Source organism: Lepidochelys kempii, chromosome 25, assembly GCF_965140265.1.
Source record: "Lepidochelys kempii isolate rLepKem1 chromosome 25, rLepKem1.hap2, whole genome shotgun sequence".
Lineage (NCBI taxonomy): Eukaryota > Metazoa > Chordata > Testudines > Cheloniidae > Lepidochelys > Lepidochelys kempii.
The window spans coordinates 11,350,552-11,377,929 of NC_133280.1; the positions used below are offsets into that span (position 1 = coordinate 11,350,552).

Genomic DNA, 27,378 nt, shown 5'->3' on the forward strand with positions numbered 1-27,378 from the left:
AGCCCGATAAAGCTGTACAATCTGAGCGACCGTTTGTGACCGTTATCCAATAGTTCCACCTTTCCCCCGTCAATCTACAGTCTAGTCCAATCGGAGGGCCAGACTCCTTGATGCCCCGGTGCGGATGAGCCAATCCCGAGGAAGGGTAGAGAAAACGAGGCTGTGCTGGGGAGCCCGCCGCAGGCTCTTTTCCTCGACCAGAGCAGAGCGAAAGGAGGCGCGGAGCTCCGCGATAGGGAGTCAGAAATGATTGACGGCCACGGCAGTCAATAGCATGCTTTATTTGTGGTGGTGACGCGAGAACGTGGGCGAGGCTTTGAGTCTAGAGTGGGCGTGGCGCACGGTGGAAGAGCCGGATCCGGAAGGCGGTCGCGGAGATGGGGTGAGGGAAGGGGCGGGCGGAGGCTGTTTCGGCTGCGCGCGCAGCGGGCGGAAGCGGCCTGAGGAGGCGCTGACGGACGGACGGGCGGGTTGCCCTGAGGAGCGGGCCGCGCCGGGGAGGAGGCAGCCGGACGGAGCGGGCCGCCGCTGCCGGGGATGGTGGCGACGCCTCCGGCGTGAGGCGGTCCCGGTGGCCCTGAGTCCTTCCCCCCCTCCCCCCCGGGCTCAGTGTGGCCCGGCCCCCGGGGGGAGGATGGGGCCGCAGCGGAACCCGGGCAGCAGCGGCGGCAGGGCCCCGGCCTCACCATGACCGGCGAGAAGAAGAAAAAGAAGCGGCTCAACCGCAGCGTCCTGCTGGCCAAGAAAATCATCATCCGGGACGGAGCCAGCGTGAGTCCGCCCGGGCGGGGCCCGGGTGGAGGGAATGGGGCAGGAAGCTGGAGGGCTCTGGCGTGAGGGGCGCCGGGGGGGGGGGGGACCTTGCTCCAGCCGATTTTCCCGGCCCATCGCCCATGCGTTAGGCCTTCGCTTTGCTGGCTGGTGCAGTATCTTCCCCCGCCCTGGGTGCCGTTGATGGATCCCTAGGTGGTGGGTGGGCAGCACCGGCCTGGTGTGGGAATCCCGCCTGGCAGGTGGGAGCCAAGAGCACTTGTGCTGTTTGCACCAGGCTGGGGCCACCTTCAAGGTGGGAAAACGCAGCTGTGATCTCCTTTAGAGCCATCCGATGAAGATCTGGAGCTTGGATCTCACCAGTGTGGTGGGTCCAGTGGAATGAAACCCGCTGGACCAAGCTATCACGTGGGTTGTGTGTGTGTATTTGGGGCTTGCATGCCTCACTGTGTAGGCTGACCCTTAGGTTTGGATTTGCAGGTGGTCTGACGTATTTTGGGCCTTCCGTTGAGAAGTGTTTTTGGAGTAGGGAGAGACCAGCACTGCAACATCACCAGATGCTACCAGTATATGCCTATAATGCAGATTATTACACTCTGCTGTAGATACATTTTAGCACTGTGCTTTATATTTTAGACTACTAGTGTACTAGATACACCAGAGTATAAGATACTGAATGGTAAGCGCTTTCCCATCATGCTGGCCCTCATGGAAGCCAAGATATTAAGTTGTGGTCTCCTCCCACCATGCTGGTTCTCATGGGACCCCAGCAGTCATATCTGTAAAGTAAATGCCTGCTTCTGAGGCTAATATAGCACCCATTAAACTTTTCATATGGCAGTTATAGCACTGCCCTGGGGGACAATCTATTTGGGTACAGTGATCTCTCAGGTTTCAGAGTAACAGCCCTGTTAGTCTGTATTCGCAAAAAGAAAAGGAGGACTTGTGGCACCTTGGAGACTAACCAATTTATTTGAGCATAAGCTTTCGTGAGCTACAGCTCACTTCATCGGATGCATAAAGTGGAAAATACAGTGAGGAGATTTATATACACACACAGACCATGAAAAAATGGGTGTTTATCATACACATTGAAAGGAGAGTCATCACTTAAGATGAGCCATCACCAGCAGGCTTATGCTCAAATAAATTGGTTAGTCTCTAAGGTGCCACAAGTCCTCCTTTTCTTTTAGTGATCTCTCAATATACTTTGAAGCTGATTGACCATCTTCCTATTTCATCAAACTTGCTAAACTGGTTTGGATTAGTCAAAATGGAAAATACTTATTTAGGTTGGAAACAATTCAAACCTGAACTTTACCTTTATTCTTTCGTGTGAAGTAAGAGATTACTGTAAACACTGAAACAAGCTTGGAGCCATGGGACTCAAAGGGTTACAAATAGATGGGGTTTTGCTAAATCCCTGCCATTAACAGAACAAATATGAAATGTCTGAACATCTGTTTGATTAGTGGAGTGTTCTCTAGGCAAACTACAAACAGTGGGAACTGAATAGCTTGCAGTAAACAATGAGGGACAAGATGACGGTGGGTGGGGTGGCACTAAGCAACGTTAAAAGCCAGTGAAATGTTAATTATTGTGCTATTTCCAGGAGTGGCTACAAACACAAGCAAAGTGGGTCATTCAGAACAGTAAAACATGCATGTGAGGTCAGCCCTTGAAGTAAATTTCACCTGGTGCTTAGTGACCAATGTCCCTCTACAGTGTAACCTTTAGTTCTTTATTCAGAGTTTGGGATGCTGGTTTAAGCATTGAAAAATGAATCCTATAAATAGGTGGAAGATGCAAAAAGCTGTAAAACAGGAATGAAGGCTTTCTGTTTCTGTAACTGTACTTCAATGCTAACAAGTTATGGAATTGTTCAGATTCCTGACACAGGTCAAATACTGTGACTAACCGTTAGCAGGCATGGTGGGTGAAATCATTTTCCAAATAGTCTTCTGCCTGACATTTCATCCACATGTAGCATAACTGCAAACCATGTTAATGAACCACATTAAATTGGTTTAAAAGGTTATATTTAGGCCATTGTCTGGCCTAATGTAGTACACTGATTTACTACATTTGATCATGTTTCCTTCTATTGACTGGCTCCACTGACTTTTACAGCCTGCTGCTTACAACTAAAGAACTTATGGCTTTAGCCCAGATGTTGGGGTTTGTGCTTTTGGTGCTGAATGTCCCAAGTTCAGTGCCCACTGGCAACTGATTTGGCCCCAATTTGTTCCATTAGTGTGGTTCTAAAATAAAATCTCTATTAATGCTAGACAGGAAAAGGGGGCTTGCAGTAACCAATAGCTAATTGTGGTTAATGCTCATTTTCTCCAACATGGTAATTGCTTGCACAGTCCATACTGTATTATAAACTGGGCCCTCCGCAAGTTCTTGTTGCCAGTTCTACTATGATCCAGGCTGCTTAAATAGTTCTATACTGTCTGAAGGGGCTTACCTGTTTCCCAGAGTTCATAACCTTTGCTGCTCTGTTGAGGTATCTTTGTTTTGTCCGAGTGACAAAAGGATCTAACTGCAGAGTTTTGATTGAAAGGGTGTAATGGAAGGATGTGATGGGGGAAGAAGAGAGAACTTCTTTCTGTGAGGGGAAGTATCTCTCCTTCTACCAAGACCGTGTAATGGGATGAAGGAATTAAATACCCATGCAACTTGCAGTTTTCTCCAGCGTTGCTGGCATAATGCCACCTTCACATTTTGTAGCAACAGAGAAAGGGTTTGTCCAGTTGTTTGTGTAGAATAAAAATAACTTTGTTTAATGACCATATTTCCCTTGGGTTTTCCCTGTTTTGAAGGTGTTTATTTGTCTGTGAATCAGATTTACAACCTGTTTAAAGGAAGCATTTTTAATAGAAACTGTTAATACGACCAGGGTCTCAGAATCTTGTCTTCTCTTGCTCTGTTAACAGTTACTCTAATCTGTAGCTCCCCCAGAATCATTCTGCTAATATTTGAGGTAACTGCAGGCTATAAATTCCAGCATACCTTTTACACTGTGCCACAAATAAACTAAATGGGAAGCTCATTCATCCACTCTAGAAAAAACACACACAAGGGCTGAGGTTTTCCACAGCTGACAGGAGATTCTGACATTCAGTTTCCATTCAAATTCATGGGAGTTGTCTTAATTCCTTAGTTGGCTTTGAAAATTTTAAACAGCTTGGCTGAACAACAGATGTACTTTATAACGTATCAGCACTTGTCTTGGTGCTATCTGGCGTGTTAGTCATGTAGGCCAGTTGCACTAAAATCCCCTCTTGTGAAAGGCACGCTATGCTTCTGAGTGTTCGATCTGTGCAATTCCCTGACACAGCTGAGTTCAACCCTGTTTGCTTTCTACACTGCCTTGTGACTCCTGTTCTCCGTAAGCCTGTGACCTTGCAGGTACACCTACACAGCAATGGAAAACCTGGGCCAGTAGCTGAGATTTAGCACTTGGGGAAATGTGTTTTCTGTAGCTAACACTCTATCAGCATTTGAGGGAAATTCAAGTGCCTCCCTTCGGTTGTCCCCCCAGGAGCTAAGGGGAAGACTTTCAAAGGCACAAAGGGCAATTAGCTGCCCCATTCCCATTGGAAGTCAGTGGGAGTTGAGCACCTACCTGTCCTTTATGCCTTTGAAACTCTCCCCCTGTATGGCTATGAATTGTGCACCAAGCCACTTTTCAGATTTCAGGGCATTAACATGTTTTTTCTTTCAGCGACAGGGGATTGGAGAGCCCAGTGTGTACCATGCAGTGGTGGTTATTTTCCTGGAATTTTTTGCCTGGGGGTTACTCACCACCCCTATGTTAACGGTGAGTAACTGACTCTTGCTGGATGGTAGCATGGTGGCAATGCTGAGGTTGAGGATTTCAGTGAAGATCTGGGTACAGTTTGGGTTTGAAGCATGAGAGGCAAAATCTAGGATACTGTACCTTAGATCTGTAGAACTCATTCTGAAAAGTACTTTACACATGGGAATTGCTGCAGCCATCTTTTGAGTGGAGCATGGCAATTGTTTAAAAGCACATAAGAACACTGGTTAGTAATTTAGGACAGAGAAGGAAGAGTACATTATTTGAAATTGAATGGGGGATTTAGTGAGGCAGAACTTAAGAACCCAAGCTGGAATTTGGCCAGAATTTCTCATTTAAAGCTCGGATACTGATGAAAAGTGCCATGGGAGATCTTTAATGATTGAGCAAGGGTGTGATGTGTTATAACTCATCCAATGACTGCAACTTTCACACAGGTGCTAGGACATTGATTTAGCACTGATGCAGAGATAGGGTTGTCTCTTTCTGAATTACCAGCACCACTCCCTGCACTGTCAAGTTCTGTCCAATTACTGAGCCCACACAACCTTGCCAAGATCTCAGCTGGGGGTGACAGACTGTCATGTCAGACTGCACTGTTTGCAGTGTTGTTGTAGCAATGTTGGTCCCAGGATATTAAAAAGATAAGATGGGTGAGGTAATAAAATGTTTTATTGGACCAACTTCTGTTGGTAAAAGAGACAAGCTTTCAAGCTTACATAATTGCTCTTCACATCTGCGCTAGGTGACCCTGTGATGACCAGTATAGGTAACAAAGGAAATGCTACAATAAAACCAAGAACAAAGGGTTAGCTTTATCAAAAGAACCAGAATTCCCAACTCTGATATTTGTCTTGAATTAGAGTTAAGTGACTAGAAACTTTCAAGTTGGCAGCTTCATGAGGGATTCTCAGCTTTCAGAACTTATTTTTGGCAGCTGGTATGACAAGTCATATTAGAGTTTAATATACCATAAAGATCTGTGAGCTGATTTCTGGGATCTAGATAATTTCTGTACAAAGAAGGTCTTGTTCACAAAGGCCCTTAAAAGTACATTCACTAGTATAAAATGTAAGTCAGGTAGGTAGGGGGTACAAAAACAAGAAGGGTGTAATCAGGAAACACGGAGTTAAATGAAGCAGAAATAGGGATTAGGCAGATGGGGCAGAGATGGGGAAACGTTTGTCTGAAATGGCCTCATAGTGTTAGAGAAACTTGGAAACGAGTTCACCCCTACCCAAATCCAACACAGTCACGCGTCTCCCTGTGACATACCTGGGAGAAGTGGCTGCCTATGGCACTGATGAGGAAACAAAAGGGCTCCATACATTTTGTTAGCAGAGCACGTGTGTACGATGATTGTGGCATGAGAATAGGAATGTCAATGCTGTGGGCAAACATGGACTGCAGGCTTTAGTCTCTTGTTTGATGTGATCCTCCTGGCCTTTAACAGCAGAACTTAGTAGGGGATCTGTAAAATTGTTGACTTGGTCTCCACAGGTGTTACACCGGACTTTTCCTCAGCACACATTCCTGATGAATGGCCTGATCCATGGGGTTAAGGTAAGGAATTCTTTCCTTCCATATTAAAGAACCAGTGTTGTTGAAGCACGATGGGCCAGACTACTTTACAGTCTGGGCTTTGTTCCAATCTGAGAACAGGGTCAGTAGCAATGGAAAGTCCTTATAATCAGAGTGCTGTTTGGTGTGATTAGTCCAATCTATAGTGCGTAAGTCGCCACCTTATTGGCAAGCTCAGCAGAAGGGCAGTTCTGTTTTCATGCCCAGTTGATTCTCTGTGTGCTAACCCATTTAGGTATTTTCTTCCAAAATAGCACTGACAATCTGCTGGATAGTCCAGGAAGCCTGAACCCCGTGCCGTAGGGTCTGACTCCAGTCCTGGAGCACCCATGGAAAAAATTAGTGGATGCTTAGCACCTTTTGGCAGCCAGCTTACCACCCCTGCAGTGCCTTTTGCCTGCCAGTGGCCCCGCTGATCAACTCCTCTCCCTCCCTCCAAGCACCTCCAGCCTGCTGCAATCAGCTGTTCCGCAGCATGCAGGAGACACTGGGAGTGAGGAGCGGGGATAGGGCAGGCTGCGGGGAAGGGGTGGAACTGGGCGGGAAGAGGCAAAGGTGGAAAGTGGCAGGTGAAGCTTGGGAGAAGGGGACGGGGCCTGGGGCAGAGCAGGGGGTTGAGCAACCCTAGGGCCTGGAGGTTGCCAGCCCATGTGTCCCATGCTGTGCTTGCTGCTAAGAACACTCCAAAACAGCATGAGAACAACCAGATTCTAGATAAGAAAACAAAAAACTGGTATTGTCATAGCTCTTGAGTAACGGAATTAAAAACAATGTAACCATGATCTAGAAACTCATCCCACAGTAGATTAGTGATTACAGAGCCACGTAGCAACTGGTGAAATGGTTTTAGAGTAGTCCAACACCTGTGGGAGAGTTACAGAAGCTGGCAAGCACTAAAACAATCATTTTCTAATTTGCTTGGTAACATGGTAGAATTAGTTTTTGGGATGGGCATCAGTATTAGCAGGAGCACCCCAGTGAAAGGAGCATGACTATCCTTGAAGGATGATTTTTCTCAGGCATGGGGCAGCTCAAACAATCTCATGTATATCTTAAAGAGCTTATTCCCCCCATTTTGTCATGGGTCTGAAAGATTTGTAAATATGGGGAACTTTTACAGAGGCTGAATGGACTTGGCCTCCCTTCACATCCAACAGGTCTCAATCTAGAGCCAGAGCTTTCCCTGAACTGCAACAAAATATTGACATTTTGGAGCTTTGCCAGCATCTCCAGGCAGTGTCAACTCCCTGCTGCATAAATAGGCATGGGAAGACCACAGCTGCAGACTGAGTACTTAGGAAAATAATTTCTGAGCATTTAGCAGTTTTTCCAGTATAGAGATTTCAGCTATCTAATGATTTGTCATGTTTTGGTAACCTTGCCTCCTCCTAGAAATCCCAAAGAGTGGATTGCCAGCTCCTGTTGTTTGTATTGGTGACATTACAGCTCTTACTCCCCTATTGCCAGCCAGAGAAAGTGGCTGTGGGATCTGTACCTGGTGTGAACCCCTCTCCCTTCTCCTAGGGCCTGCTGTCCTTTCTAAGTGCCCCACTGATTGGTGCTCTCTCTGATGTCTGGGGCAGGAAGTCCTTCCTTCTCCTCACTGTGTTCTTCACATGTGCACCAATACCTCTCATGAAGATCAGCCCATGGTGAGTCTATGCTTGGAATGGAGATGATGTGAAGGCGCAGTGATATGGGAGGGATCAGTCCAGAAGATGAGTGAGCGTGTCAAAAGAGGAATTTGGAGGTGTAGTCACTTGAGATGGTGGAGTTAGGAGGATCTGGAGGTGCTTGTATGATGAAGAGAAGGAGCCTGAAGAGGCAGCCTTTCCTTGATCCAGAGCTTCCTTCACACGCCATTGGATTCCAACTCCAGTCAGAAAGAAATGCCTTCTCCTAGTGTTTGCTTCCCACTACTAAAAACTGCATTGGAACTGAGTTGCATTAATGTTTCCTTCGTGTGTGGGATACTATCAGAGATGGGTCTGGACTGGATTTTTAAGCCATGAAGTGTTAACCGGAATGGAAGCCCAACGGCATTTCTGAGCACTTCAGTTTGAAGTGAAATCAAATGAATTGAAGCAGGGGTGTGGAGAAGAGACTGTAGTTCAGCAGCATTAGGCTCCTGTGTTTGTCATGTGGTTTCCTCTAACTCTGCCCCTGGGAACATCTCTTTCAGGTGGTATTTTGCTGTCATTTCCATGTCTGGAGTCTTTGCTGTCACCTTCTCTGTGATTTTTGCCTATGTTGCTGATATCACACAGGAACATGAACGGAGTACAGCTTATGGCTTGGTAAGGATTCACATCATTAATTGATTCCCCAAAGAAATACTCCAGCGCTCCAGAATTCAGAGAGGCGCAGTGCGGGACCATTTTAAGAGTGGCCTCCCCGTGGGTATTGCACACAGGACTTCTGCATTCCTCACAATCCACTGTGTCCATTGCTGGTCCATTCCTGACTCCAAGTGGAGCAACGTGTTTAGAAACCAACCCCAGAGCTTGGTGCTGTGAAATCTGGAATCCAGCTGTATTGTCACTTACTGTCCTTTCTCCAGACTGTGACCCTACACCGGGATGGCTTCCATGCAAACACAAATAAAACCGTGGCTGTGCACCTGTGGCTTCTGCTGAACTATTCTCGCATAGTGTTATAATAGGGTTACTGAAAACACCTTAAGTATTGGCTGAGATACCTCTGGTTATCGGTCATGACCTAGCCTGAACTCTATCGGGGGGGAAATGCTACATTTCTGTATTCTACAGTTCTGGAAAACCTGTTCCTATGGTTTGGCTACCCCATAGGTGGGGGAGCTGGTCTTGGATGACTCTGGGAAAGAGGGTAGGCTCTGACCAGAAGATACTACTACTAACATTTGTGTTACACTGCAGGTGTCAGCCACTTTTGCAGCCAGCCTGGTCACAAGTCCAGCAATTGGCGCATACCTGTCCCAAGCCTATGGTGATACACTGGTGGTGGTGCTGGCTTCAGGGGTTGCTCTGCTGGATATTGGCTTCATTCTGCTGGCTGTACCAGAATCTCTGCCGGAGGAGATGCGCCCTGTGTCCTGGGGAGCTCCCATCTCTTGGGAACAGGCAGATCCATTTGCTGTAAGTAGTTTGCTACTGGCAATTGTTCACTGCAGTTTAACTTCTAGATCTGTTTCCCCAAGTTCCATGTTAGTTCTTCGAACAGGAGGTTGAAGATAAAAAGGGACTCATTTTGCAAGAGGCAGAGGATATGAATTTAGACATGATTGAATCAGGTGCAAGGAGGATGATGTCTGGCTGGTTCTTTATTCAGTGATGGGTAATGGGTTGTGAGTGTATATGACTACATAGTGTCTAAAAACAGCTTCCAGTGTCCCTGAAGAAAATCCTTTGGTGGGAATAACTGATGGTGTGAGTGCAACGCCTATTGCTTTGCAGTTTCACTCTGTATAGCCATGCGAAAGACCTAGCATGTTGTTGCTTCTATTAGCCTGGGGGAGTGCTGGTTGGGTCCCTGAAAAAGATTCTTGCTCATTTGCTCCTCACCTTGGTCTCACGTAGGAGTCACTGCCCATATTAATGTTCCAAGGAGAGCCAGAGTTACAAAAATCTAGCTGGATTCTCTGTGATGCTCAGCATTAGCAGGGTGAAGTTTCCCACAGCCGGGAAGCTCTTCAAGGCAGAAACAATTTGGTTCCAGACTGATCTGTCATGCAGATATGTCCCACTGATGTGCAGAAATGCTGTGGCAGAACAAGCTCTTCCAGGGTGCTTAGTGTACTAAGTAACCCTTTGTGTTGGGTTTGTATCAGAGGGAGCCTAATGGTCCTGTTTGTTTCTCCAGTCTCTCCGCAAAGTGGGCCAAGATTCTACTGTGCTGCTTATCTGCATTACTGTCTTTCTCTCCTACCTTCCTGAAGCCGGCCAGTACTCCAGCTTCTTTTTGTACCTACGACAGGTCAGTCATTGGGGTTAGACTAGGATACTGGTTTGGAAATCAAAGGTTTGTAGTGCGTGTTGTAGTCTCATGCGTTTGTTTTATTTCCTTCCTGACTATGCAGTATGGGGCGGCAGCTTCTGCCCAGTGATCCTGAGCTGGGGGAATTAGCAGCTTGGCGGCACAACAGCAGCCCTGGTTTGCCACTGCTGACCAGAAGCTATTTCTTAATGAGGGTGAAACAGTACCAGTAACCTCATTGAAAATGGAGGATCCCCATGAATGCTGGTTAACTGTGCAGCCCTTCTGTGCCTTGCAAATGCAGTCCCCAGGCTAATCACTAGCTACCTGCGTTGGACTCAGTGCTTACCCCACCTTGTCGTCTTCAGGCACTTGGGACAGCGTATCCACTCACTTGGTTACCTCTTTAGCCCATGGAAACATCTTCCATCTTGTCACTGGGGAGCCTTTAATGTCCTCTTTCCCGTGAGGCGGTAGAGGGTGAAGTTGTGTAATGCTCATGCTACTGACACGTAGTATCAGTAAGCACTAAAGATGGCTCTCATGGCGTGGCTTTTCTCGGGTAGAACACGAAGCCCTTTGCCTGAAATCATATCCCTTCTGATGTCTTTGTAGGTCATTGGATTTTCCTCAGAGACTGTGGCAGCCTTTATTGGTGTAGTTGGAATTCTCTCCATATTGGCTCAGGTGAGAACCCATTCTCTGGGTACTACTCTCAAACCCCTCAGTTATGAGAATACACCAAAATTTGTGACAATGAGGATTGGATTGGCAACTGTCAGAATTCTTTTGTGAAGCCTTATCAATGCATGTTACTAGCTGCAGGACAGCCCAGGGCCTGACAAACCTGACAGTGAGGAGAGTTGCCTCCTCTTTCTTCATCACTTTCTTGTCCAGTGTAGTTGCTTCCTTTCTCCCCACTGTAGTTTGATAACATCATCTCATTTCTCTTCTCAGACAGTAGTGTTGGGGATTCTCATGCGTTCAATAGGAAATAAAAATACCATCCTCTTGGGCTTAGGCTTCCAGATTCTACAGCTTGCCTGGTACGGCTTTGGATCGCAGCCTTGGTAAGAGTGGGTCTGCATTATTAAATAAACAATTGACACATTTCTCATCCCTCCCCTCTTTAGCCAGTTGCTTGTGCCCAGTGCAGTTGTGCAATGTTCTCCATTTGGCCACCAGAGGGAGATATTTGTCTGCTCTTCCAGCCTTAGTTTGCAGTACTCTTTTTTTTTTTTTTTTTGTATGGAGAACTCTCCTCCTTTCTGCTTTATGCTGTAGTTTTCAGCCTGTAGTCCACAGGTCCCTGGGGGGGTCTGCAGACTTGTCTAAGATTTCCAAAAGGCATTGCACCTCCATTTGAAATTTTTTAGAGATCCGCAAATGAAAAATGGTTGAAAACTGCATTTAATGGGCTGATTTCTCTTTCTCTTGTAGGATGATGTGGGCAGCAGGAGCTGTGGCTGCCATGTCCAGTATCACTTTCCCAGCCATCAGTGCCATGGTGTCCAGGAACGCAGATCCGGACCAGCAAGGTACGTCTCACTTGATTAAAATTCATCCAGCAGTTATCCTGACAAGTTTTCTACTACTTTTACATGGATAGGGAGAGAGCGCTACTGATACTGTAGGGAGGATAGGTATTTCTTTAACCTTTTGAAATCCAGTGAACATCTGGACACACTGTGCAGCATCTCTGTATGGCTTCAAAGCTGTATGCCAACCACCCTCCATGTTAATTCTCTGTGTACAGCCTGAGTACTCTTAATGGGTACCTGTATGCACAAAAGAATATAGGATTGAGAATCTAGTTTATTAGGTATACTAGTTTCTAGGAACTAATTTACACCATCAGCCTATCAAGATTGGTATCAGCCTTTTTAACAATACCTGATCCTTGAGGAAGGGTCTCATAAAACACTCCATAATGCTTTTGTGCAACATTGAACAACTACTCATTTGAGATAGGGAGGAAGTTCCTACTTGACCATCCACCTACCTTGAGTTTGTTCCCTGAATCCTGAGGTTAGATTGCCTCTAATTCAACTTCCCGTGTTCATCAGTAAGTTGTGGCATGACTTGCCTGTGCCCATGCTCTGGGAAATGGCAAGCTCGCTGTTAATGTGTTTTTAGGGAGGTATAGCTATGTAGGAGCTGAGATCTATCAAGACAGTCATTGGTTTATGTGTGTTCTGGATGTGGACTTAATCCTGTTCTTGTGCAGCACAGATGTCTTGCCTCTCCTTTAGAAAGCTGGAGGCTTATGACTTCTCGGTCTTTACTTTTTCTCTCAGGTGTGGTTCAGGGGATGATCACTGGAATTCGGGGACTCTGTAATGGGCTGGGGCCAGCTCTCTATGGCTTCGTCTTCTACCTGTTCCATGTGGAATTGAATGAAATGGCTGAAGTGGAAACCATGGGAAAGGCCTCAAAGGTCATGGTCAACCCTACTGATGAGGTATCCTATCCAGTTTCATCACTAGCTTTGTCTGTCTGTCTTCCCACTTCACTGCATTAATCATTCCTGTACTTTGCTTTACAGAGTAGCATTATCCCAGGGCCCCCTTTCCTCTTTGGAGCATGCTCGGTCCTGCTGTCGCTCCTAGTGGCCTTGTTCATTCCGGAACACAATCTTGCATTGAGATCGGGCAGCCATAAGAAACACAGCAATGGAGCCCAGACCCACACCCACAGCCCACAGTCTGGAGGATCAGATGGCAAGGAGCCCCTGCTGGAGGACAGTAGTGTATGAGGGGAAAACTTGAATCTCTTGCTTTTCAACTCCAAGCCAAGGATGGACTGTACCAACTGGAGTTGGGGTGAGAGTCAGGGGAGGTAATGGACTGTACCACTAACAGCTAATGAGGGAGGGAAAAACTGTCCTTCAAAGCCAAATACATCCAGCTGGTGCAAAAAATGAGATTGTACCATCTGGTGGTGAAGGAAGAAGTTCGACTGCACCATGTGAAGGGATAGTTCTTAAGGAAAACCTGCTTTTGTATGTGAATGGTGAACTTTCACAGTGTTGCCTGCCATATACTCACCTTGCCGATGAGAGTGAGGAGCCAGAATTCTATCCCTGCTCTTTAATATAAACTAAATGATCTGACAGTGAGAGAAAACTAAGGCTTCAATTACATGTCCCTTCCCCCAATATAATCAGTACTAGCTTCTGGCCCATTCTGCTTGATGGGCTAGCCTACTTCAGGCTGAGGACTGGGGGAGCATAGAAATCACAATCCAAGCCTCTATCCTCAGCTCATGCTGAGAGTACAAGATGGTCTGATACACTAAATACAGAGCGATGTATGTGTAGAATAGACCAGTCAGTCTCCAGCTGAGTAGATCTTTACTTCTTGAGGATCTGATGAATTTGCCAATTCCAGCCCATGTGATAAATTCAGACCAAAAAGAAATTCAGAACATTACTGAAATAGAAAGAGGTGACAAAGGCAGGAAGTAATGGTTCAGCTATCACTGCCCTTAGCTCACTTGGGAGTGAGTGACTGGGGGTGAAAAGGCAGTCGTGAGTTACAGATTTCTTGTTTTGGAACAACTACACAGTTACTTAAATGTAGCGTTTTGTCTGTGCTTCCGTCTTCTGGAAGTGGATTGAGCGGTTCAAAAAATCTTTCATGGAACTGGAACATTAGGAAACACGCTTCTCTGAGAGAGTTCGGAGAAATGGCTTAATCCATGTTACGCACTTTTATAAAGCATATTCCTTCCCCCAAACTGCTGCTATCTGTTATAGGAAACACCTGATGATGGCTCTCTGGGAGTTACAGCTCATATGGGGCTGCAGTCATTCTGCTCAGTCCATCAGTCTGAAAGGCTGCAGCACAAAATTTACATTATAACTGAATATATAGATTTGAATTCCACTTGGCATTTCTGAACCTCCTGCAGGGGACAGCCATCTTGCTGAAAAATGTCTTCGTGACCTCAGCTGTAGAGTTGAGCTCTGCTTAGAATTAGAGCAGCAGAGTAAAGCACAGGCTCAAAACCTGATGTGGGAAAAGTTAGGAGACATGTGCGTGTTTGGTGTGTCAGGGATGCTTAGCTATTTACAAATACGTAAAGGGGCATTCAGAGAGGAGAGAAATTAATTATTTCTTATCAGTGTGCGGAATCAGAATCCGAAGTTATAGGCTTGATCAGTTACAGGGAAAATATAAGTAAAATATTAGGAGAAGCTGTAAGCCAATTGACACACAAGCAGTAGAACTAGTTAAGGGAGCTGTGGATTCATCCACTGGAAATAGTCAAGGCTTGGACTAGAGCAGATGTGATTCAGTAGCGCTCTCTAGTTGTTGGGAAAGTCTTCTGTCCTGTGGTTGTGCTTTGGGTCAGTTTCCTGCTGGCACAGATTTGTGGTAGGTATCTTAACCTCTCAATTCATTGGGAACAGGAAATCACAGCTAACCTGACTAAGCACAGCTGCATAGATCAGCTCCTAGAATGTTGGTGTCACAAATACCCATTTGCAGCAAGGCTCAGGAATGCCATTGACTTCTAAATGAATTTTAGAGCTGGTGAGATGCCAGATGGACAGCCCTAGCGACTGAAGTCCTCTAACCACACAACAGGTACGGTACGGGGACCAGCATTGCAAGCTTCCCCATTCCGCCCTGCTAGTTTACCTCAACCTGTCCTGGAGGGACTGCTTTGGGGGATGTCCGGAGTTCAGGCTCCAGGGCTCATTCAATTTATAGCCTCTTGTGAGGCTACCAATGTGGGACCAGTTAATGTCAATGTTGTCAGCGGTTTTTGTGATGTGGACAGCCGTCCAGTAGGAAGTAGACTGAGATCTACAAAATGAATTTCATGTAGGCTATTGAATAGCTGATGGGTAGTAACAGCTCACTGTTCCCCTAGACAGAGTTTGAACTAGTGACCTAATATCCATTCACCCAGTCCCCTGAGTCAGCCAGTTATAAGAAACGGTAATATTAATTAAAACAAATATAATTCACGATTTAACAATTTAGAAACAATCTTTATCACCCAAGGCCCCAATCCTGTAATTGGATCCATCATCTTATGCTTCTGCAAAGGCCAGGGAACTTCAGGGGAACAGTATGTGAGAGCAAGAGTTTGCCTGCATGGATCCGATTGCAGGGTTAGGGAATAAGTTAGCAGAAAGCTTCACTGAACACAGTAGCTCCAGTTTTCTCAAGGCTTGTCCTTGATCGTTATCAGGAACATCTGGTATTGTACATGCACAGCAAAACCAGATCCTAAAGGAAATCACGTTTAAATTCCTTTTCCCCGTCCAAAAATCCTTGCTCTGTAGAATAGTATAGCTACTACAGGGTTGTTTTTGTGTGTGGTTTTTCTGTTTTGTGGTTTTTTTAAAAGCCATTTTGTGAGTACAACAAAGTAAAACTGCCAATTCTTACTCTTAGGTTTTGTATTAAAATTGGCTGATGTGCTTTTCTCCCTCCCCCCAGCCATGAAAGTAATAAATACAATTACCCTGGTCACACTGAGGCAATCAGAACTGCAAGGTAAAATAGAACTGAAACACCACAAAATAGACTGTAAACTTAATATATAATATATTATAAATTATATATATTTTTTAAAAAAATCCTTCCCTTTATTTAATACCTTAGCTTATTAAAACTGACATGTTCTGAATCTAATTTCCTTTTCACCGTTGATGCTGCCTGTGGCTTTCTGTTGGTCCTTCACTCTGCTTGGATAGGGAAACTAGTCTGGTTAGTTTCACTTCTTTGTCCTTAGTAGCACAATGTTGTGATGTTTTACATTTCCCGCACTGCTGCAAAGCACTTAAATTCCTCCAAAATCTGTTCTGACAAACTCAATACAACAGTTTTTGTAATAGATTATGTAACACCACATAATCCTAAATCTTGGGCCCAAATGACATGTTACTCTAAGTAAAATAACTAAACTATATTTCTTGGCTAAGGCTGTCTGTTTACAGGCAAATCCTTGAAGAAACTAGTTTCTAATGCTTGATCTACACTTGAAAGTCGTACCGGTATAATTATGGTCATGAAGGGTGTGACTTTTTTCACATATGCAGTTATACCAGTAAAAGCCCTAGTGTGGATGCAGCTATACTAGTATAAAAGTGCTGTACAGTTTAATTATTTCCCTTTTTGTACAGGAAAAACTACTTTGGTACAGTTAAATTGGGTCTTGTCTACACTAGAAAATTGTACTAAGTGGCAATACTGCTGAATTATTCACTCTGAAAGCTTGAATGCAACTTAATGGCAGGGATATTTGCATTCCATGGGAGATTCCACTAATTATCAGTAGTGAAGCAGACAGAGGAACTTGTTTGCAAATCCTTGAAATTACACCTACCTTCTCAGGAAACTGGGGAGGGTCTTCCAACCCCACCCACAGACTCATTCCCCCTGTACGTGAAGGGGTATGATCCACCATTCTGCCTTTTGACTGAGAAGTATTTTGGCCAGGCCGTAAAGGAGCTAGAATTACAGGACCTGAATGAAGAATGTCGTTATTCTGAAGGGCCGATAATTCTGTAGCACTCCCCGTAGAAACTGGAAACATCTGTATAGAACATTCAACTACTGTGGTCAATTTTTGTTACTTTATATGAAAAGCTGCATATTTTTTTAAAGTACCTTTTTTTAAAAACCCCTGCAGCATGATGCCAGACACTGGCTGTCCAACATCAATATTATTTCCCCAAGTTTGTCTGCTCAGTGTCATAAAACAGATGAGTAACAAGTGATGAAACTCAATTGTGGCTAAAAGCCTTTCACTTCAGTGCCCCCTGCTGGTTGAGGTGAAGATGGCCTTTCCTCTGCAGCTCCAGTGCTGATGCAGGAGTTCAAGTTTAAAATCTGATCTTGTTGGATTAAAAATGCATTAAAACCCACATTTTCTCACTCTGCTTTAGTTTTGCAAATTAGAAACAATTCAGTGACAAATTCCTGTTTCGTTCTGTCTTTCTCTGCACCTGGGTGGCTGCAAATGTTCTTGGTGGTCTTTGAATGGTGCAGGCATGTGGAAAGGCTGCAAGTTTTAATGAAGAATGGCAGCAATGCCCTCTTTTTAAATTAATGGAGTTTGCTCTTTGTGACGTTGATTTGTGTTCTTAGCTTATGATGAAATGTATTTAGTTTATTTCAATTGTGTTTAGAACTGGCTGATCTTTCCCACTGATGGGTTATTTATTAAACTGCTACTTTCCTGTTGCAGTAAAATCCTCTTTGCAATCTCACTCTTCTCCTAAACCATGTGCAACGAGATGGCCTTTGCAAGTCTGTGCCTGTGATGCTTGAAGTGAATCTTTGCAAGGATCCTAAACGTCTCTCGAGCCGTGGGTGAGGTATGCCCTACAGATTAGTCTCCTGATGTCTGGTCTCCAGATCGTTTTTCTCCCAGCTCTTACCGAAGCCTGGTTGACACACAAACTTGCACCCATTGAACTCTGAGCTTCCTAAAACAGATTATTTCCCAGCGAGTTTGTGTAGATACTTATTTTAGATAAGTGGCTGGTTAGCTTTGATCCTGAAATAAGTGTCCAGACAGACTTGAATCACAATAACTAAAACTGTATTCGTACCTTTTTGCATGTAAATCTGCCCTGAGCTGCCGTCCTCTTGAGTGAATGTGCTCTTCCTTCTACCCATTTCCTACGTCGCCAGGACTGTAAGGAGGCTCCAATAAAAATTGGAAAGTGCTTGTACTATCCTTGGATGAAAGGTGCTACCTTACTCAGTGCAGAAGTACTATTAATCACTAGGATTCACATTACAAGAAACCCCTCTGGGTGTGATACAGCAACAGTAGCCCAGATCCTGTGTGTTGCGTGACCCAGGCATCAGTGCACTAATACTGTGATGGTCAAATGCCCTTCCCTAACTAGCGTGACTTGTGGATTGTCTTGGATTTGTCTGCATTCAATAAGGATTCTCACATACTTACCAGGACTCATTGACAGTCAACTATGATCTATATACAAGCATCCATCATTCCTGCTTTTGCATACACTAGATCCACCTACCACTAGTTTGTTTTTGGGACCAGGTGGTCAACACACATGACATAACCAGCTTTCCAATCTCCCATATTCTGTTCATTTCCAGCCAGGCTTAATTTAGATCCCTTCAGAGAATTTTTTTTTTCCAGAATAGTTGCAGACAATATAATCATGAGAAATAGAAACAGATGTAACAGATGTTCTTACATGGAATCTGTGATTTATGACTGAAGTCGTCTAATGGGCTGGAGAGACAGGTCACCTTTTACAGGATGCACAGCTATTTGCACTTGTTTGGACCAATAGTCTGGAATTACTTTGCAGTACCCACAGAGTGAGAACCAGATGCTTCACGTGAATCTGATTGGACTGGGGAAACCCCCCTTCACACAAATGGCCGTCCGGAGAGTTTGGACTGGGATTTCAAAACATCATGAGGTATTTGGGTACCTAAATCCCTTTGACTTCATGGGAGTTTGGTACCTGACTCCTTATTTTCCTATGAAAATTCTGACCTTAACCAAAAGGCTTCCACCCTTTTACCCTTCTTGTTGAAAATGGCATGTTGCCTTCCCTTGACCCAAAATCTGTTTTCATAGGGGTGGCTCAGTGGTGGGCTGATATGCTGCCAGATGGCCCCCTTTTGTGAGTAGATCCTTGCTCATTCCTGGACAGGAGTGCCTTGTCTTTGCTAGAACACTGCTTTGAGTTAGAGCCCTTCTGTAAGGAGTTGTGTTAATATGACGTCGTGCTCACTGCAAAATCCCAGTCAATAAGATCTGTTAATATAACCCCTCAAGGTAGAGTTCTAACTCCCAAGTAATTCAGTAGTGAAGATGAGACCTAAGGGCTGGTAGTTTGGCAGAGGCAATGTGGTGAGAGACATAGGACCTTAGGTTGTCTAGCCTCTTATTTGGCTGACATAAGAGCTACAGGGATGGATGCTGGAGGGCAGGTTGGTTAGTCTGCCTCTGGGCTTAAGGGAGGCAACGGTTACAGAAGTTAAAAGGGAGTGTGATCAGGCCTGAATGTAATCACATACGATTATTGGGGAGGGTGAACTTTGTTTCCTCAGGAGGAAACACCTTTCCACCCCCAAATCAAACTTTACTAAGAAAAGCTGGGAGTGGTTTCACATCCAGCAGCCTCATTGTTCTGAAGCTGGAACATTAACAATCCTAACGCCCTTACTGCAACTTCAGCCCTTGTCTTTCCTTCCAGAGGGGATTTACGCAGGCCCTGTCTTTTCTTCGAGCAAGTCTTTTCATATCTGTGCTATTCCTCAGTGAGGTAGAATTAAAGGAGAAATCAAACCCTTAAATGACCACCATTACCATGACAACTCTGTGCTGCTTTAGAGAAAGCAGATTCAGTAACATAACAGCTCCTCTTAAAACCCTTTTCTGGCAGAATGTGAGGTGCGGCTGAGTGAGCACTACCAGGCTGTTTTATGGCAGGAACCAGACACATTCTATCCTGGCAGGAAAGCAGGGGGGGTCCAGCTCTGTCTAAGCTGAGAACACAAGTCTGTTGCAAAACCAGCATTGAAGCTGTTTTCTTGCTACCAGTAAATGTGTGTGAAATCCCAGGCTGTCTGGAAGACTTAAACTAAAATAACCATTCATCTCCCCACCTACAGCTGTGCAAATAGTTCCCCGAGCAATTAGAAAACACAGGTTTGGATGCTCAGCCCAGATTGATATGTTGGGATAACCTGGGCTAGCAGGTGGCTTCCACTGAAACCAGATATACCACATGGCCATTTCCACTGTCATATTTTCAAGTCTTAGGTTGCTGGAGGAAATAAAAAGCAAAATGGTGGTGGGCAAGTTGGGGGCAATAAACGCAGTACGACCTGAATCCAAAGAAAGGGATGTGAGAACCCCAACAAAACAAAACTGCAGCCAATGGCAAATGGGCCTGAGTACTGAGCAACCTCAGCCCTGTTTTGGTTTCCAATCAAAGGATCTTGTGATGCTGCTCCCCACAACTTCACTTTTCATCTTGTACCCAGTCTGGCTGTTCCTCATTATTAAGGGGCTGCGTGGGAATCATGAACACCCTTTGCTATTCTGCTGCTAAGCCCTCTTCCATGCAAACCTTCACAAAGAGACTGGCCACAGCTGAGGCAGTAACAGTCCTGCCAGCATTCCAGTCCCTTAGGGACAGTCAACACCCCAGTGTCTTCTGAGCATCACAGACTGCAATCTAACCTCCTCGCTGTGTGGATCTGCCTGTCTTCCCGTCTGGATTGTCTTGAGTTTTGTTTCCCACAAGAGCCCTTGTGCTCTGGACTGTTGGGAAGAAGAGTGTTATCAGTTTCCAAGAAAAGAAGCTTTGAACAGAATTTTTTTTTTTTTTAATCGCCACTCCCTTGGTTCTAACCCAAAGAGTCTCTTGCTCCTTGGAGGCTATATCGGTAGCGCCTGACTCTCTCCTGACCGTCACCCTCCTTGTAAGCTCCCTCTTTCTCCTCTGTGCCCTCTTCTGCTCCCCTGATACCCACATGCTACCCTTTGTGGCATGGAGATCGCTTATCCCCCCGCTCCCCTGGATTACATTGCAAGAGCACAAGCAACTCTGCTTGCTTCTGTGTGATGCTCTACATTTAGCTGAACAACAGCTGTATCACAGGGCCGTAGCAGTGACTCCATAATTGCATAATATCTCGGCATGGGGGAGCTTTGGGAAGGAGCATCGTGCCAAAGGGTGACCCAGGGCTCTTGAACTGGAAGAGAAATGACAAATATGGGGCTCTTGTGCAGCAGACAGGAGGGTAAGTTTAAGACTTTGTCATCTGAGCAAGCAACAAAGAGGCAACGGTCCAACAGCATTGCATAACATCAAGAACTAAGATACCGGCGTGGAGAAAGGGACCAATACAAGCAGCAGGGTTAAATGACCTCTCACCCCATCCCCCATGGGCTAGCATGGAAGAGAGGAAAGGGAGGTCAGGCTATAGCGCACAGATGAATGTCGAGAGGGGGACCTATTAATGGCTCTGCCACTGACCCACAGCTTGGACAAGTCACTTCATCTCTTTGCCGCTGCTCCTTTCTTGTTCTAGAGGCAGTGATTCCAGCCCGTAATTCTGGAGTTAGCAATTCCCTAGTTCCTTCTGGTAATTCCAGCTCCGTCTAACTTCCCCTCCCTGCCCTTTAAGGGAATCCTAGAATGGAGTTTCACATACCAGGTTTCCTGGAGTCAGTTATCCTTCATTTCAACTACAATATAATTCCCAGATCCGAGAGAAGATACCATTAAGCGTTTGAGCTTCTGCATCCCTGAAGTGATGACTGGAAGTTTAAAATACCATCTGTTCAGTGTGTGTTTGTTTGTTTTTTTCATCCTGCTCAAGATGACATTTCAGCTAATTGGAGCTGCAGGTTTAGGTCGCTGTGTTTCTCTGGAGTTTTGGGACTGCACACACGCAGCACAGGCCAGCTGGGGCACTGAGCTGCGCTCTTACAGACTGTGTTCTTTCTCCTGCTCTTGTGGCAGGTAATCAACAAAGAATGCCCTGGAGTGAGTTGCAGCTTGAGCATCCTCCCTTGTGAATTCCATCTGTGCATGAAACCTGAAGCCACGGATCAGGAGAATTGAAAATGCCCAGTGTGCTTCTTGCTGTTAAACTACTCTCTCTAACCAAGACTTGCAGCTGTTCAAACAAGGTGGTACTTTTAGTTTAGTAGCACCAAGCGTGCTCAGTGGGGTTCAGGGCCACATTGTGCTACAAACACAGGAAGAGGTAGCCCATCCCCTGAACCATGTGCAGTTAAGATGACAAACATAGGAAGGACTTGTGGCACCTTAGAGACTAAAAAATTTATTTGAGCATAAGCTTTTGTGGGCTAAAACCCACTTCATCAGATGCATGGTTTTTAGCCCACAGAAGCTTATGCTCAAATTTTAGTCTCTAAGGTGCCACACGTACTCCTCGTTCTTTTTGCTGATACAGAGTAACACAACTACCACTCTGAAACATAGGAAGGGTTGTAGAAAGGAGAGATTGAAATATGTGCCCTTGCTGTGTACGCTGATTGAGATCCCCAGTTGTCCCTCTGTAAGAAATCAGCCAATAATGGGCAGGCAGGTATCCAGTAGAAGTGAGATTTGGGGAGTAGTTTTGAAGATGGCAGTTCAGGAAGAGTTTCTCTCACCCAAGGGGTAGCATGGATGACGTGAGGAAAGCTGACAAACTAGTGAATTATGCTGGTGTCCCCTAAGCAGAGGGGATGAGCTGATGACTGGATGAGCGGAGGTATGAGGGGCCTTGAAAATGAGGGCAAGCAGCTCGGATATGAAGGGGAGCCAGTGGAGGTATTCAAAGCGGGGCAGCAAGGCTGCCCCAGCGCTCTATGGAAGGTGATCTTAGCAGCTGTTTTGCATGGATGGAGAAGGGTGAAGTGGATGTCAGGCTAACGAAGAGGCGCTTACGGTAACAGGAAGGAGACGATATGGGGCTTGGGTGAGTTGTTTTTTGGGGGTTTGACCCTCTAGACTGAGAATTAAAACTGGGTCTCAGGAACGTGAAGGAAGAAAAGGCAGTGACAAAGCTGAGATGTGCTGAGCAAGGGAAAGAGCAGTCGAAAATGACCTTGAGTTTACAGGCCTGAATTTCCTCCTCCATCTCCAGTGCTGTGGAGGATATGCCCTGGGTGAGGGCGACAGGCATTCCAAAAGGCTCCGGGCAGCTTCCTGTGTGAGAGAGGCTGTGGGGGAGGCAGTGGACAAACCGAACCGCTTTGTGGTTAACAAAACAAATAGGAATCTGTCCATGCAAGTCCCAGAAGTAACAGTGGAGAGTCGGGAAATGGATTTGCTAACACAGGACTAAAGGGACGAAAAAACCCCAAAAGCTGTTAATCATTCTGACTGGGGCTGTTCACACACAATCCAATTCCAGGAAGCTTATGTTAAGACTTATCTGATGGCAAAGGAAAAGTAAACTGTCAAAGATCCATTAATCATCCAGTCTTCTGGGGAAAAGAATACGCCATCTACCAGCAGCCCCCTGCATAGAGAGTGCTCTGCTGGGAAGTCACAGGCTCTACTCAGACCTTTCCAGTCTCTGTAAGAATATCCAGGAGCCAAGTCTTCCTCTTCTATAGACCTTTGTCATGGGAAACTGGAGAGGCCTCCATAGAGAGCCAAACCAGCTGGTGCCTGTTGCTTCCTGAAGCTGCTGCAGTTGCCAGATAGCCCAGGTCCCACAGTGGGTGAAGCAGACCCCCCTGAGTGGGATGTTGGCAGCAGTGATACCCCTGTGTCTCATTGGAGAGGCAGATCGTTAAGGTAGAAGCAGGAGCTGCGAATATATAGCAGTCACAAGACCAAGCACCAGCACTGAGGCTAGGAACCATCTCTGTGGCATATGTGTGAGAGGATGTCAGGAGAAATTCTTCATAATGTTACTGACTCCATTGCAAGAGACACCCACCTCTTCACCCATCGCATGTTACTGACCTTCACAGAAACTGCCATCTGCTAACCCCTCCTTTGTCCATGAGCAGCTATTGTCCTGTGTATAAATACTGTTTGCTTACCTAAGGGGACCTGGCATCCTGTTATGGATCACCTTCCCTTCCTGCCTTAACGATGTATCTGTGCAGCCTCAGCACTTCTGGACAGTTGCATCCTCAACTAACAAGACCAGTTCTTCCTCTACATCCCACGGCCGCCACTTAGCCTCTGCAATGGGGAGGTCACCTCCAGGTTCCTTAACTCCTTTCTATAGCCAGATTCTGGGAGGTACAGGAACTGAGCACTCCGGGGAGAAACCCGCATTGGATTGTTTGTGAGATGCATTGACAGACGTTTCAGCTGATACCTCTCACTTTCATTCAGGCCTAGACTCCGCCTTTATTGTTCCACCAAAGCCCCCTCACCCTCGCCAGGGTGGGATGCAGCCACCATCTTTGGCAGGGGTCAGGAGAGTGTCTCCATGTTGGTATGGCTTTCCTCTCACAGCTCCCCAGGAACGTCAGCCCCTAGATCAGTGGTTCTCAATCTATTGACCATTGTGGGTTGCATATGCCGTTCTCTGTGTTGTGTGGGCCGTATCCACACTATATATATACCCTGCCTGTATGGCCCTGAAGATGTCACATAGGCCACAGCTGGGTGCTGATTAGGCCATAAGTAGGCCGCAGGTTGGGAACCACTGCCCTAAATGGAACCACTTCCTAGGCTGGAATGGAGTCTTGTTACCAGATTTGCCTGTTACTGTGGGATATGCTCATGTCTTAGGGTTACTCTTCCTGGGTGTGTAGGGGTGGGGTGGGGGAGTCTGTACTTCTATCAATGTCCTGCTTGTGTCACTTGTGTTCTCATACGGAGCTCTACTTCTCCCTGCTGCAAGTTCCCTCCCAATAGAGCTATCCTGCAGGACCTAGATTCCCCAGGGCTGGGTTCTTCCAGCCCCAGAATCAGACAAACGCACATACACGTTAACTGAGCGTGTCTGAGAGGAGCGGGTTAATCAGCACTTCCAAGCTGCCACCCTCCTATGTCCCAGGTGCAGCGCATCCCTATCCCCACTTTCATGTTACAATTGTTCTGGTGGTAACCCACCTGATGAGCATAACCCACAGGATTTTTGGGTGCTGTAGGGATCTTTAGCTTAGGTACGAGGAGAGTTGCTGCAGAGCGAATGGGGAAGCCAAAAAAACACCAATGGGGGGAGGGGGAGAGACAGAGAAGCAACCAGCTTGACCATGAAAGTTATTTATTGCCAGGTAATAACGATAGGGGAGCCAAACAAAATAGTTATAACATTAAATCTAACTTAAATTTGATTATGTCAGGTTTAGAAAACTCTAACTGCTCACACAAGTCAGGGTCAGAAGGCTACACCTAGAAAGAGAGCTGGGTTCTCACCACTCCGTGAAGCTTGAATCAATGGGGGGTCCCAGGTGGTGGTGGTAACTGAAGGTCCGGAGTGCTGGAGACAGGCAGAGCCCCCAGCACAATCCGTCAGGAGAAGATGACATCCCCATGGAACTGATACAGATGTTGGATACACTTACTTGAGCATGGGTAGGGGTTTTTGTAGGGAAAGAACAATGGTTCAAGGGAGAACACTAGATTTGTTTATAAGTAAACTGATGGCTCAAGGGAGGATACCAAAGTTGTTTTGTTCAGACTAGACCATGGGAACTGATCATTCCTGGCTATGGGGGTGTTCCTTGGAGGGAGCTCACAATGCAGTTAGGGAGCTTCAGTATTTTGGATACCAATAATGGATTTATTAGTAGAATTGGTCTGATAACTTCTGAGCTGGGTGTGTGCAGGCGTGGGTTCATTAACATTGGGAGCAGAGATCCCCATCATGCACTGCTTCCCTGCTTTTCTGGTCCCAGAGTTCCGTGCGGTTTTCGCCTTGGAGTCTCTGTTCTCCATTCTGTGCGCTAATGGTGATCCCTCCCTGTCCCATCTTCAATGCAAATGAGGCTAGGGGAGCTCCCTTCATCCTGTCACTCTTGTCCAGAGGGGTTTACGTGTCTCCCACGGCCTTTTCTTTGCTTTTTGTAAGTCTTTCTTCTGATGGGTTTTGGTTCAAGCAGAGGCTGGGGGAGGAAGGTCTCTTGTGAGTCAGACAGGCTGGGTACTGCGCCCTGTTTCCCCAAGAATACAGAGCTGACAGGTAAGTCTCCCTGTTCATTCTGATCTGTACACAGTGGTGGTCAAGCCGTGTTGGTCCCAGAATATTGGAGACACAAGGTGGGTGAGGTAATACGTTCTGTGGGTGAAAAAGCCAAGTTTTCAAGGGTACACAGATCTCTTTTTCAGTAGCTCGGTGTGAGCTCAAAAGCTTGTCTCTCCAACAGAAGTGGATCCAATAAAAGATATTCCCTCCCCTGCCTTGTCCTTCTGATCTGTGTCAATTAAGGCCAACCCTGGCCTGGAACGTACCCACCTCTGCTTGACATGAGCTGTAGGCTTCCCTTTGCTGTTCCTTTCCTTGGAGAAATTCACTAAAGGATCCTGGTCCTTTCTTTCTGCTAAACAGGTACCAGGAACTTCCCCATCATCCTCTTAATTCTTCAGCATCAGGAAGAGGATCCTTTTTGGGGGTGATAATGGAGATGATCATTATCTTCCTCCTGGGACTGTTGTAAGACTTACAAGACACATAGGTGTACCCTATGAATCCCGCTGTAGTTACTGGCTGTAACTACAATTGTTACCAGGCCAAACAAACTCACTACACCTAACATGCTGTTATAATGTTTATCCAAAGAGTGTCTTGTAAGGTATCATATGAAAGTTGGTGACCTCTGGTCATTGATATTCTTGGGTGATGTATGCATGGTTAGCATCTAAAGAGTTTTATGTAGGTGTGCTGAAAATGTTCCTAAAATATATTTAGACCACGTAATCCATGTAGAGCTAATAACCAGGCTTCTCCTAGACAAAGCCATGTATATTAGGTGGTCTGCAGGGGTCCAGCTTTGTAAACCAGAGACTGGATTATACATGTGGTAAACAGCTTGATCACTCTGACAGACAAAGGGCAAAACAGCATGGATTGATTACAGACAAAAGACAGTGAAAGTACATTTGCATATAAGGTAAACAGAGTGATCAAAGCAGCAGGAAGAGGACCCCAGCATGCTAGAAAACAAACAGCAGGATCAGAGTCTGAGGCCCCAGGGGTCATCCTGACTCTGGGGACAAAACAATGAGTCTGGGGAAATAAAAGGAGAAGCTAAAAGCCATTCTGGCATCCCTCACTAAGGGGACAAAACGGTCAGCACCCTCTGATTCTAAGAACGGGAGAACCTCCTGCCTGCTGGGCTGGAGATGTAAGTGAGAGATGTGTAGGCAAAGATCTTAGCTTGCTAGAGCTAAGCTTTCGCCGCTAGAAATTGCAGTTATACTTGTTTGATTTTTAACCATTTTCTGTTTCTGTTATCTCTGCATAGCATCACTTAAATCTGTTTTTATTAGCGGATTTATTCTTGTTTTATTATAAGTTCCTCTCAGTGCTGCTCTACTAAAGGCAGGTGAGTGTCCTCAGTTGAACCAACAGGCTGGTTTGCGTTCCGTCTCTTTGGAGACCACAGCATTGATAATTTCGGAACGTGTCCAGTGCTAGGGACTGACAGCTGAAGAGGAACGCTCTTCCAGGGGGTTCTGGGACCGGTGCTGACTGAATGTTACCTGCAAGGCAAGGGTTGGACTGGCAGAGTCTCAAGGCATTCACTGGTGAGGCTGACAGATTAGCACGGCAGGGAGCTGACGCACAATTCAA

General features: G+C 45.9%; 1 protein-coding gene across 2 annotated transcripts; it reads left to right on the forward strand.

Annotated features, from left to right (window-relative positions):
• Positions 1-423: 423 nt before the first annotated feature.
• Positions 424-17,831, forward strand: LOC140903304 (hippocampus abundant transcript 1 protein-like). 2 transcript variants are annotated; one of them, XR_012156212.1, is made up of 13 exons: positions 424-771; positions 4,502-4,597; positions 6,098-6,160; positions 7,703-7,830; positions 8,361-8,475; positions 9,073-9,291; positions 10,016-10,129; positions 10,745-10,816; positions 11,087-11,199; positions 11,570-11,667; positions 12,427-12,590; positions 12,675-12,951; positions 17,339-17,831. XR_012156212.1 is itself a non-coding variant. In XM_073324395.1 (12 exons), the coding sequence occupies exons 1-12, from the start codon at positions 688-690 to the stop codon at positions 12,882-12,884; spliced, it is 1,476 nt and encodes a 491-aa protein (XP_073180496.1). In that variant the 5' UTR covers positions 424-687; the 3' UTR covers positions 12,885-17,334. The 2 variants fall into 2 exon arrangements, 1 of the variants encoding a protein (XP_073180496.1); XM_073324395.1 differs by lacking the exon at positions 17,339-17,831 and having other exon boundaries at positions 12,675-17,334.
• The last annotated feature ends 9,547 nt before the right edge of the window (positions 17,832-27,378 follow it).

Excerpts from the sequence above, each read along its gene's own strand:
- LOC140903304 (XM_073324395.1), top strand. The coding sequence starts at position 688 with ATGACCGGCGAGAAGAAGAAAAAGAAGCGGCTCAACCGCAGCGTCCTG. Across the intron at positions 9,292-10,015 it reads AACAGGCAGATCCATTTGCT|TCTCTCCGCAAAGTGGGCCA; the intron begins GTAAGTAGTTTG and ends TTGTTTCTCCAG. Across the intron at positions 11,668-12,426 it reads CGCAGATCCGGACCAGCAAG|GTGTGGTTCAGGGGATGATC; the intron begins GTACGTCTCACT and ends TTTTTCTCTCAG.